This window comes from Pterocles gutturalis, unplaced genomic scaffold (assembly GCF_000699245.1).
Source record: "Pterocles gutturalis isolate BGI_N339 unplaced genomic scaffold, ASM69924v1 scaffold3858, whole genome shotgun sequence".
Classification (NCBI taxonomy): Eukaryota; Metazoa; Chordata; class Aves; order Pterocliformes; family Pteroclidae; genus Pterocles; species Pterocles gutturalis.
This window is the reverse complement of record NW_010117774.1, coordinates 62449-75346: the sequence shown is the minus strand read 5'-3', so window position 1 is coordinate 75346 and position 12898 is coordinate 62449. Positions and strand designations below refer to the sequence as shown.

Genomic DNA, 12898 nt, shown 5'->3' with positions numbered 1-12898 from the left:
TTTCACGACCTATACATACCCCCCGGCCCTGCCGGTAACGGAGGCGCACCGTTTCACATCCCCCCCTGTGCCAGGAAAACAGACACATGGAAGAACCACCAACTTGGGGAGAACAAAGCCTCTGTGCAGCTCCACCGAGAATTTAAAGTTCCACATTCAGCAGAATAATCGCTGTTTTAAAATGCACAGCTACAGTTTCTTTCTGAAGGAAGGAAAGGAAGGTAAAGTACAAATAAAGCACAGAGGACCAGCACCATCCCCCTCGAGCACGGCAAGGCTCTGGGCATCACGCACCCAGGAGCTGCCCGGGGCCTGGGGGAGCTCCCACTTCCTCAGCTTGGCAGCAACTGCTGCTCCTCTCCATCTTCCCACAGCACCCATGGGACTTCTCCCCACTTTTGACTCAGCCTTCCCACTTTCCAGCACATCATCCTCATGCCATTCAGGAGTGGTGTTTGGACCACAATTACCTTTCCAGGTAAAAACCTGTTCTTAGACACTTTGGCATTACTGTTAGGGTCTGTGTGTCAATGCTTAACTCTGGATGCACACCTCATAGTCCTTTCCAAATCTGGCAACAAGGAAGGCAAACTGTAATATCCACATTTAGACAACTATCTTATTCTAAACATGCATGAATGCAAAATTTAGCCAAGTCCCACTAGAGACAAGACCCAAAGCAAACCCTAGAAAACTGGGAGATCCTGTAGCAGTATTTGCCACACACAAAACACTAAAGTATTTTAAAACTGTCAGTTAAAACTAGTCCTATTCAAGTGGTACAAACACAGACATTTCAGATTATGTGTTTTACAATCTAACTGTCCAATACCACTTTCTGGTTTCATCCTCTTATTCCCGAGGACTCCACAGCATCCTGACTCAAAGGGGATCATTAGGAAGACAACCTGCAGAAGGTCAGATGAGCAAACAATGTGAAGGAAAACAGGCTGAGGAGGAAAACAGTACACAGCACAACTGAGAAGAAAGCTTCAATTACAATTTGAGAACAAGTATCCAAACTTCGACAAGGTGTTTTGCATCAGTTAGTCAAGCAGCCACCTACAGAGCTAAGTCAAACTCCAGAAACTTACAGGGCCAAACCATCTGACTTTAAAATACCCCCAAAAGCACGGCATGCTTTGAAGGATTAAGAGGGGAAGTAATCAGGCTGTATGTTCACATGGTGCAACTACTTCATCTGATCTGGGTAACTGACAGATCTGTTTGTTAGTGGAATTTATGATGGCTATCAGGATTTGGATGATGCTTTTTTGTGTAATTTAAATATCTAAAATAAGTCAGATGGACTACTGATCCCTATTTTACCACTTGGGAACACTGTCCTGTGACAAATTCATAATTGGAACATCAAAACTATTAATAAAATCCCACCCTCTCAAAATGTTAGAGCTGTCAGGCTTTCTGTACAGCCCTACCCATGGAAAACAATTTTTTTTTTTAAAGCTCCTAGTGTAATCAAAACCTTTAAAAAAAAAATCAGTTTTTATAGGTCACGAAAGCAGGAAGAACAATAGGACAAGTTTTTTTTACAGCCTGAAAACTCAGCCAAATTACTAAGAAGTAGGCTTTGGTACCAGCAAAGCCCAGCAGGCCTGCCTGCAGTAAAGGCAAAGGTCTGGCAGCTGGGGTGGTTCAAAAGGGAGATGAGGACAGGTGTGAACACGAACAGCCTCGGTGGACGTGCACATGGAAATCTCGCACGATTTCCTGTTCCTTCCCACAGGCACCCCCTTCCTGCCTTGCTCAGGATGATCCGAGCTTGGGAGTGGAAACCACCACCACCGCCTCGGGACTTCTCTTCCTGTCCTCCAGCTCCCCAGGGTGCTGCGTCCTGCTGCCCACACCACTCCCCCGCGCAGCCGCCTCTTCCCGCTTCCGCGGACAGGAGCCATCCCCTTTCCGATACAACAAACAGAAATCTGTCTGCCAACAAAGTCCCTCTCCACCTCCCTCTAAGAGAGGTCATTCTGCGCTGGCTTAGCACCCCCCTTGCGAGCAGCAACCCGCTCGCCCTGCCCTGCATCCCCAGCTGCTGCTGTAGACGGGGGAAGGAGGAAGAGTTTCCCCTGCCAGAGGGAAGGGAGGAAGCAGCTAGGAGCAGCCCTGCAAAGCACACACCGCCTGCTTCGAGGAGAGGGGAGGAGGGACGAGCTCCCGCAAAGAGCTGCCATTTGGCCCTCACAAGACGGTTACTGTTTCTCCCACCGTGATCGGTGGCCACTCTCTAGGGTTTCATAGGAAGCAGTGGGAGAGATCAGCTGTGCTGCAGCATGATCTTCTCAAACAGGTGGTCCTCCTCTCCTCCAGGGACAGGCGCAGGAGGAACAGACATCTGAGCCATGACTTTGCAATTCAGAAGGACTCCTTGCCTTTCCCTGTCCATCTCTCTTGCAAAAGGCTGCCTGCTTTGCACGTGCCTGAAGCGAGCTCTGTAACATTAAGAGCTCACATAATACTCAGCATCCGAACAATTTAATGAAAACACTTAATTTGTGATCCTAGGTATACCTGCATTTTTCTTTTGAACCTGACTAGTTTGGTCCACGACAGATTTGGGGTTTTTTTTCCAGCCACCACTGTATTTGGCTGCCTGTACTGGCAGGATTGGACTAATATTCATTACAAGTGTAATAGTAAAACATGAATGTGTATGGTCTTTCTTTCAAAACTCATGAAGTACGCAGTACCACATACTAGCAGCTCATTTGGGTGTTTTCTTTCTTTTTAAGATGCCACGGGACATGCAATTCAAACAAGCATGGAATTAATCATCTGCTTTCATTCTCCGATCTGACTGCTGTCCCTCATAGGAAGGTGCATTTCAGTGAGGCAGGCTGCTCATTTGTCACAACTTACACTAAAGATAGAAGAGATATAAAGGGTAGTTACTGGTTTTTTGTTGTTTGTTTAATAAAAGGATTATACTGTTAGTCACAATTGGAACTGAAATAACAGGGTTAAATTATGAGCTGTATTAAATTACAAAATGGTTAAGATACTTAAATACCAGTTTTTATATATGTGTATACACTAACACAGCCTGTATCAAAATTAGCTATCAAGGACTTGGTATGCTCTATGCAAAAAACTTTTGCTCTTCAATAAATACATTCCCTATGTCTGACTTTATTTACCTGAATTTTACATGAGTGCAAAACTCTTCTATTAAAACTGATCAGCTTATTCAGGAATTAAAACTTTCAGCTTTGCACAGCATTTAGAAATCTAAAAATCACACTACTCCTTTCAATGCTTAGAAGCAAAATACTGAGCAATATAAGCACTAGTAGAACACGCTTGCCAGACACATTTATCAAAATATTTTACATCTACATCATCATCCATAATCTATAGTAACTGGCATTAATCTCACTCATCTCAGCTACTGTAATACTTCCTTCCTAGAGTTAGTGCTGCTGAAGTACTGTGGCTCAGACCATTAAATATTTGGACTGTTGATTTATTTAAAAACTTGATTCAGTGATCTGACACTGGACAAGTTCCCCTGTCTGTGATATTGCCAAAGTAAGCAAATTTCTTTCACTGATTTAAAATTCTTTGGCAGCACAGCATCCCACCACAGTCTGAGTGTTCTTCAAAGACATTTGATACTGAAGCTGACAAGACCACAAAATGAGAACCACCTTGTTTTCAAAAGAGCATTTGGTAAGAGAGACACCAGCCCATTATGGGAAGAAGCAGGACTTCCTCCACACTCCTGAGTAAGCCTAAGGAACAGGAAATGCTCTTAATGCTGCTCCAAACAGGGTTCTCACAGGTAAAACAACAGGGCTTAGCACTTACTAGAATACTGCAAGTCATCCAAGCCAGCCAGGGGCAAGAGCTGCTGCATGGGAAAGAAGGTAAAGACTCTCCTACAAATACAACCAAGCAAGCAGTGATTTGTTCCTTCAAAGGAAACACTTCTCCTTTACTATGCATGACATGTCCCAAGATTTAGAGAAGAGCACAAGGAGATATATTAGGGCTGAGTGGACAGGACAGACCAGCTCCGAGGTCTGAGTCCAGCACAGCCACAGGAACTAATGCATGTTTGCGGGGCAGACTCCTTTTAACCACTGTGTATTAAACAGAGCTTCACTGTAATCAAGACCTTGTAAAGCCGCACTAATTGAGAAGTCCTGCAGTAAAAGCTTTGTTACTTCTTGGTGAGAGAATTGCTGGGAGATGCTCAATACTGTGTAATATGCCCTGGTCAGCCTTGAGACCTATGTGAGTATAGGGAAATGGAAGAAAAAGGTTATTTGATCCGGTACAGTATTTAGGTTTCAAACACACCTACTGGAAGATATATCGCTTAAGAGTTTTTGTAAGCTGTGAATTGCTATGTCTGTAAACCCCATTCTCAGGACAGTCTGGAAGACAGCTCAAGTAACTCCTGCAATCCAGTAGGCTAATCAAGTGTAGATTACTGAGCAGTTAACACAACCCGCTCAGGACAACATTTGATGTTACAAGCCAGTGTTTGTAAATTCTTCAGGCAATGTCACCTCCGTTAACATAGAAACTTCTCTTTCTTGGCAAAAAGAACAGTAATGTTTTACTATTCATGCCTTATTTAGCCATCTAGCTGTATCAAACCAAACCAATAGTCAGTCTTGTAGAAAATATGCAAAACTGATTCATTAACTGCAATTTTTAAACCCTAATACAAATGGATTTTGCAAACTGATTTGGATTAACCAAGTCTGGCTGTGCTTCCATCTGGAAGTTATATTTTATAATGCTAGCCACATCTTGAAAACCAGATTCAGATGTTTGGAACAAATTCAGAACAGTTGTAAGAAATTCTAGGTACAAATGAAAAAAAATTGAGCTTTAATGTCTTTTTCCTCTCAGTTTTCTTTCAAGTAGGCATTTATAATAATGGTGTTTAGGGAGTTGAGGGGTAAGGAAAGAATCTGTGTTATTATCTATGATGTATTTACCCATGTGTAACGGCAGTTTGTTCTTTCTCATACCACTCTGCAGCGTTTTAAGCCTATCCTGATAAAGTTTTTGACGCTGACTGAACAGTTAAGAAACAGGGTTGAAGCATCTGGTCTATCCACAAAGATTTTCTGCTAGAAAAATTGTCTTTACATGAGACAGCAAAATTAATATAATCCCTAGAGTGAGGATACATCAATAACCACAGAAAAATGCCTTTTTAACAGCAGAGCTGATAGCCCACAGGCTGTGTCAGTATAAAATAGTATCTGTGAGGGTTGTAAGACTTGTAGCAACGCAAAGTACCTAACTGCTTTATTTAGAGAAAAATGTCATCAGACCTTTTTACTCTAAGCCTTCATCTCTGGATTTGATCAAACCTGCATTAATGTTGACACAATTTAATTTATTAATACACAAACCACACACGAGGACAGATCAACATTCAAAGAGAAAGAGATAGTTCTGAAATCTAACACATCCAGTAATTTTTTATGCCTTGAAAAGAAAAATGAACCTTCTGCCTCTCCAGCTTGTTTAAAATAACTGTGAAGCCATAAACAGGAAAGCCAAACAAGAGAAACGTGCCCAAGTTCCTCAAAACCATGATGTTGTAGATGGTAGAAGGCAAACGACAACACAAGATTTCCTTTCCACCCACGCCATTTAGCACAGATGCTCTTAAAATTCAACAACACGCTGTTTTTCTCTGATCACATAGCAAAGTTTCTTGACTTACCTAGCCTTTTTGCTGGTCTTGGCTTTTGGCGTGGTACTTTTTGCTTTCTTTTCCTTTGGCTCTTTAGGCGTCTTAGGGACTTTGGGGGTCTTGGGCTCCTTCTTCTCCTTGGGTTCTTTAGGATCCTTCGGTTCTTTTTTTGCCTTAGGCTTTTTCTTTTTCTTCTTCTCTTCTTGGGAGCAATCCACTGAGTTCCTGCTTAGATTCTGGCTGTCAAGTCCCCCAGGAAAGTCTTCCTTACCAAAACCTTTACTGGGACCTTCTGCAGCAATGTGATTGTTTTTCTTTTTCTTCTTCTTTTGCTGGGGCTGCGGCTCAATTGATGGCAGATAATCATCGCTTTTCACTAGCTGGGTATTCGGTCCACTAACCTGAGTCATATCTGGCACTGGTTTCTCTAAAAAGGGTTCCGATGGAGAATGCTGAGAGAGACAAACAGAAATAAAATTATAGATTTGCAACTTTGATTTCTAAAACTTTGCTCTTTTGGAGCAAGAGGTTACAGAGGGAGAAAATACTAAGCAAAAGATTAACCAAGTACCATATCTGAAATACTGTGCAGTGAACTAGTAAAAAGCAAACTTTTATGCAGTTACAACAGTAGCAAAATGACCAGGAATTCTTGATATAGGAAGGGTAAAATGATTCTAAAGCTTGTATGTAGAGTGGAAGTATAGAAAATATTTAGGGTCTTCAACATTTAGATGCAAAAGCAAAGCAATTGTTATTTCAGATATTTCAAAATAGTTGTTAGTAGAATTAATAACTTGTTACAAATGATTCAGTTGCACTAGAATTTTGTCCTTCAGGAAAAAAAAAAAAGTTAAGTTTTATTCTAGACATGCAAAAGGAAGGTTGTATTTATATAAAATTAATCAGTGCAGTTTACATTGGTTCAGCTGTGAGAGCAGGTATTTTGATCAGTATGTGAAGGATTAAGCCCCTCTAAAATGTAATATACTGTTACATTTGGTGTCAAAGATCCACAGCTCCCTATCTGAAACGGATTTGTTCCTGCTACAGACAGGACAGAGAATTACCTGAAGTGTTTGTGAACCTGCTAAAGCATCCTATTTCAAAGTCTGCAGAGTATATCGGGTTTACACCACACTGAAAAGTACGTGAAAGCCTATGGATAATTACACAAACGCCAAGTGCCTGGATTAAACATATTGGATATATTCACAACTCTTTTCCTCTGAATGGTTCTGTTCTACACAAAGATCCATGAGTCTACAATGAAAAACCATCCAAGCTCTACCACGACTTCGCAGCGTATCCAAGCTCTAACTTGCTTCTTCTCACTGCCTGCCCACGGTCATAAATGCAGGATGACAGCACTTTTCAAGAAGAACAGTGATAGCATGGCACCATACTGATGCCATTCCTGCAGCTGCAGATGTGGTCAGACCATTTGCCCACCCTCTTTGTCTGTTTCACGTCCTTTTCTCTTCCCTAAAAATTAAGTTGCCATGATTCTAGGTGAAAGAGTTCCCCACTAGCTCTGGTCATGAAGTCTAGCCATTGGAAATGTTTGATCCATGAACCGGGGAGAAAAGAGGTTTAGAGCAAATCAGAATTTTACCTCCAGGAACAGCAGTGCCTGGGTAACTGTCTGTAATGTTATCCACATTTCCTTTTCTCCGCTTTTTATTCAAACTGCACTTACTTAGGAGCAGCAAGCGTGCCAATGACTGACTAGAAACCCAGTCCCTGAGCAGAAGAAGAACTGATGGGCACACCCAGACATGTGCTTTAGCCACCTGGATCCAAAACCCACAATGCACTTCAGATTCAGGAAATAACACTCTTAATATCATTACATGAGAAAGTGTCACACACGTGCCTGTGTATTTTTCCAAATACATTATTGTAGCTTTCTGAACGCAAACAAACTGAATCAGTGCAGTCCTATTTTCAGCATTTCTTCACAGTAGCAAAAAAACCTGCTGCACACTGAATACACTCAGAAGCTACCCCAGCAGCAGCAGGAGCAAGGCTGTCAAGCAGTGAAGACACCTCTGCACTGCCGTTTGGGAGACGTTTGAACGGTGCCAGCTGGACGCTACAGCTCTTCATGGAAGAGACTCCAGGACAAGAAGGAAGGCCCAAGTGACGGACTCGAGATCTGGGTCTCCTTGGCTTAACTAAGCATTTCCAGGGTGACTGCTGCATGTTTCTCTCGTCCACCTGTTTATTAAGATACTTTTTAGTGCAACAGGGTCTTAGTTGCAGTGGAAACTCAGCTGTAATGCAAACCTGCTGCACCCATTGCATTAGCACCACATCAATCAGCTCCACCTCAAGGCAGTCTCCTGTCAGGCATCCTGAGGTATGAACCAACACCTCTTCTCAGAAAATCTGCGGTCACCGCAACGCTTACCTATCTTCATGCTGGAAACTAGAAAACGCTGATGCCAGGAAGTCAGTGGTACCACCTGAGTTCTGCAGTCCAATTACACATTACATAGAAGAGAGAGTTTTAAACCTTCTAATTGGTTTTTAATCTGGTTGATTGAACAGGATTGAATGTCTCCTCCCGTTTGTTCTGTGCCACACAACAAAACTGTCTCCTCTGTACCTCAGGCCATCCTGTATTTGTCTAACATTCATTTCAGGTAGTCAGACATATTACACAGATCACCTGTAAGTACTGCTCACCCACAGGTTTCTGGAGCAGTACTTTTAACCTACATTTTCCCAACGTCATCAATATATTTCTGTATGATCTGCCATTTCATAGCTCATGCCTACTACATTTTTCAGAGACCTCAAGTGCAAGTTTCATCCATGTCTTCACTGAGCAGTCCACCGCAATACTGTCCTGTTTTTAAATACTTCTCACTTGCTCTGTCTAACATAAAAACTTAAGGTTTTCTTTCCATTATTTGTAAAATTTGTATTGAGCAAGTATCCTGTGTTTAGCACTACCGTATAGTTGCTAGATTAAGAAAGACTTTTACAACTATCTATAAGCTTATCTATAAGGTACAACTTTCTAGAACAAATCAGAATTGGTAGAATATTTTTCTTCCTTTTAAGCATGTGAAACAGCCAAGCCAACAGACCTTAAAAACCACAAGAAATCCAGTAATGCCACGTAAATTTAGTTCTATAAGATTTTCAAGGTTGCTATGACTGTGTCACTGAAATCAATACGAAGTTTTACACATGCTTGAATACTCTCATTACCTTTTAAACCTAATTTCAAAAAATAATCCTGTCTCATAACACTTGTGGGGTTTTTTGTTTGTTTGTTTGCTTTAGAAGTCTGAACACCACCTTTCACCAGCCATTAGAAAACCTGACCATAAGGCAGACAGCTTTCCACGTCTCCCCAGCAGCAATGCCAGCCCTCCATGATTGGACATTTGTAGCTCTAATGGAAGGGCTGGGCAGAAGGTAAAGCTCTGAGAACGGCAGCGGCTGTTTCCACACTGTGCAACTCATTCTCAGGAACTCACTCTGGAAGATGGCATCCTATGAAAATTCAGATGCTTACTACCTTGGAAAGCTTATCCACAAGAGTCATTCTCAGGCTCTAAACCAACTTAGACTGTACACCAGACTTAAACATCACGCACAAAACAAATATATATATATACACACACACAAAATAACCCTTACTGCCTTTTATTTACAGAACCAAGTTATGTGCATTACCAAGCGTACAAATTAAAGTACTACCTTGTTGTTTCATATCATTCACAACCCCCAAAACATTAAACTACAAAAAGCCACTCTGCCCTCATTAGGCTTTGGTTATATTTCCCGTTACTTGAAAATACATCACTTTTGCCACATGCCACTCTCTTTGCGGTTTGGCACATTTGGTAATTCACTCATACATGATCTTTTCAATTGTAGCGCTCTTTCAAAGAAATGGGTCTGATTAACTTGATTTTTCTAGGAAGTCTGTGCCTATGCTTTTGCAATATGCTGAAAGGGTTTACCCCTAACCAGCAACCCCACATTGCTCCCTAGTGTGAAGCTGTGTAGGAGCAGCACAAATCTACTGAGGAGACTGGAAGCAGCTTGAAAGATGCATTTTCTTACCCCAAACCAGTTGTCTGCTCTTTCTAAAGAAGGCAGAAAAGGAAGAAGAATAGGCTTTCACTAGTAAATATTAGTTTAAGCCAACCACAGGGAATTATTTCCAATAGTTCTATTTCTTTAAATTTACAAAGGATTAACTCTAGTTACAGGGTCACAATTTCTAGTGAAAGAACCCCACTTCCCATATACAAAATTAGAAAAATATGTATATTACAAGTTTTTACCAAACAAGTGAAAAATTTATCTGCATACCTCACAGAAATAGCTTCTCCTGCTGCTTTCCGTAATAACAAAGCCATGATTTAGAGTATGTTAGTACAGAATTTAATCTTCCACAGGAAAGAAACCGGTGAAGATTAAACACAAAGAGGTATTAATCCCATTTGATACTGCAGCAGAATTATTTTCGGTATTGTTTGAAATAAGGTGAAAAAGGTGCTCAAAAATATTGGTGTGTTTACTAGACCCACATCTCTTTAAATCTTTTAGAGAAAAGCTGTTTTTGTAAACATTTAACAAAGAACAGATGGCCTGTTTTAATCATGCGAAAAAACCTGGAGCTCACATTAATACCGCTACCACCGGCTACTGGGGCTGCTCACCTCCCTAGCCAGCAGCACGGCACAGGCTTCAGTAACACCATCTAATTGTACAACGGGCATTTCCTCATCAGTTCCCACTGCCTGACAGTTAATCAATGCTATTAACATGCAATATCCCAATGTAGGACACTCCTAAAGATCACAGCTTGTTAGAGCAAACCAGAGATTCTTCAGGAGCTCTGAGAAGTTAAAATAATTTTCAGCTCAACAGGTTACCCAGGGCAGTAGCATGCTCTTGCCAACAATATTCGAGCAAATTAAAAATGAAAACACTACGTGAGAAATTGCTTCTGGAATGCAAAAATCTCACTTTTCTGGAATTCAAACTTATTTTTACACTTCCAAACACGTATCACCGAGATTTGAAAAATGAAAAAATGAAGCTGCCCGCGTTTCACGGCTGGTTACACATCCAGAGCTAAGCTCCTTCTCCACAGCCCGAAGCACGGGTAGATGTCTGGAACCAGGCCAGTTACGTAAGGCAGCAAGCTGGCCAGGAGGTGGGATCAGTCCCGTGAGAGGCAGTGGCAGGCAGGGAGGTCCAGGAGCGGAATCTTTCTGTTGCTTGAACAAGGACTGAACAACAACCAACTGTACTCAAGCACTGAAGTGGCCGAGTGTCGCTTCCCCAGCAGAGCAGCAAGCTGAGCCAATATTGAGCTTGAAGAAGTAGGAAGCAAGAGCAACTAAGTACGTGCCATGACTCAGCTAACTTCAGGAAATTTAAACACGAGCACCAAAGAAACAAAAAAAAAATTGTTCCTTTTTACCAGGCCTTCTTTCGTTTCCCTCACAGGTATTTCCAGACTCCCTGGTCTTCTCCATATTTTGAAAAAGATCTACTGTAACCACATTCTATTTAAATTTCTTCAGACTTTGGTTTATTAATTGTGTACATAACAGCAGAGTAAGCGCCCAGTCATTCCCACTGGCTCCCAAATACAAACCTCCCCAATATGGTGTCTATACGATGGATGATTTCACATTAGGGACATCATTACTGAATATTCTCATTTGTAGCAACTGCAGTCCTGTTAAATTATCAACTTCACTTTGGAAAGGTTAAAACAGCAACCTGCAACCAAATAAAGTTCTTTTAAAACAGGAGACGGACTAGAGGATCGCTTCTGGAAGCAGCTCTACCTAGTGCCGCAGAGGTGACTCACTCCGAAGCACAGTCCCAGGGAGTTAAAAGCCATCCCAGGCAGAAAGTGCTCCATGATTCTTCCTTTCAAAGGTTAACGAAAGGTTTCATCATTCCTCTGGATTATTTAGAACAAACTGCTAATCTTGACTGTCCCTCCAAACAAATCATTTGGACAGTTTCCAGATCATGTCTCTGTACATGGCTTTGTCCCTGCAATCCCCAACTTGGCCCATCAGCACTGTCAGCATCAGGCCTGCCTTGGTGCTCCCTTGACCTGAAGCACGCTTTGCCTTTTCTACACCAATGTGAATCCTTCTCAGACACTGTCTGTCTGCAAAGGTCCCCTATCAGTGTACGCTGCAGAGTAAACAGGAACCAGCACCTCCGAACAGCAGCACCTACATCCAACAACACAACAGCTGTACAGTTTTCTTCCTATAGCAGCTTAAGTCCTCTAGAAACCTCCTCCAGACCATGCTCACACCCGTAATTCTTTCCAAAATCTGTTTTACCAATTAGTTTCTCCTCCTTTATTGTCAGTGAAGATCCCTTCCCTCCTCTGTGAAACTGCTCCCTGGAACTGAAGACATTTGTCTTTTTCACTTTACTATATGAAAATATTTAGTATTACCTGAAAATATTTTGGGCAATATGATGCTGTTTAGAAACAACTGGTATCTCAGTACTTCAGTCCTAGTTCCAAAGTGACAACTTGCATTTATAAACTGACAAGTGTTGTGAGCGATCTCCTCTGTAACAAAGGGGAAGGCACTGCACCAGAGGACAATGAAAGAAGTCTACTTTGCCAAGAGGCTCCACAGGAATCTCCTGCTTTACTATTATCTCTTGCCATACTTCTACAAAACACAGATAAAAATGCATGGAAAACAAAAGTTCTGTTAATACCTTCTTAGCAAGACACAACACAATTAAAAATCACTTTGCATGAAAAAAGTTCATGTTTTAGTGAAGCGCTGCTGCAATATGATTTTATACCTTAGGCCAGTCTTCCTGATCTGGTACTACTCATGCTCAGTATTTTTGAACAGATGCAACGACTAAACAGTTAAAACTTGCTGATCCAAAGTTTTCAGAAAAACTCTGAACCAAAATGACTAGAATTCTGATGCCAGCAGCATCCTCACAGTGGAGAGGAAATTATTAAAACCAATCTTAATGCCCTCAGCCACCACTGCAAAAGTACTCTCATTGCTGATGTGGTGGAGCTGAAAACGTAACCCAGTTTCTACATGTGGAAGAATAAAAACACGCTATACAAAACAGAGTTCCTTAGTTGAGTCTCAGCACAGCTACAGTATTATAATTAATTTTTTCTGGTCATGTACTCTGAGGAGTAAAACAGATACCAACAAACGAAGG

At 41.6% G+C, this 12898-nt stretch overlaps 1 protein-coding gene across 1 annotated transcript in view; it reads right to left on the bottom strand.

The window, feature by feature from the left end:
• Window positions 1-5713: 5713 nt before the first annotated feature.
• The window catches only part of LOC104463532 (chromodomain-helicase-DNA-binding protein 7-like), a gene marked incomplete at its 3' end in the record, with an annotated part of 30182 nt that continues 22997 nt past the window's right edge, over window positions 5714-12898 (bottom strand). The window contains exon 2 of the mRNA XM_010075905.1: window positions 5714-6135. Within this exon, the coding sequence (XP_010074207.1) occupies window positions 5714-6135 (422 nt within the window). The remainder of the gene's footprint in view (window positions 6136-12898) is intronic.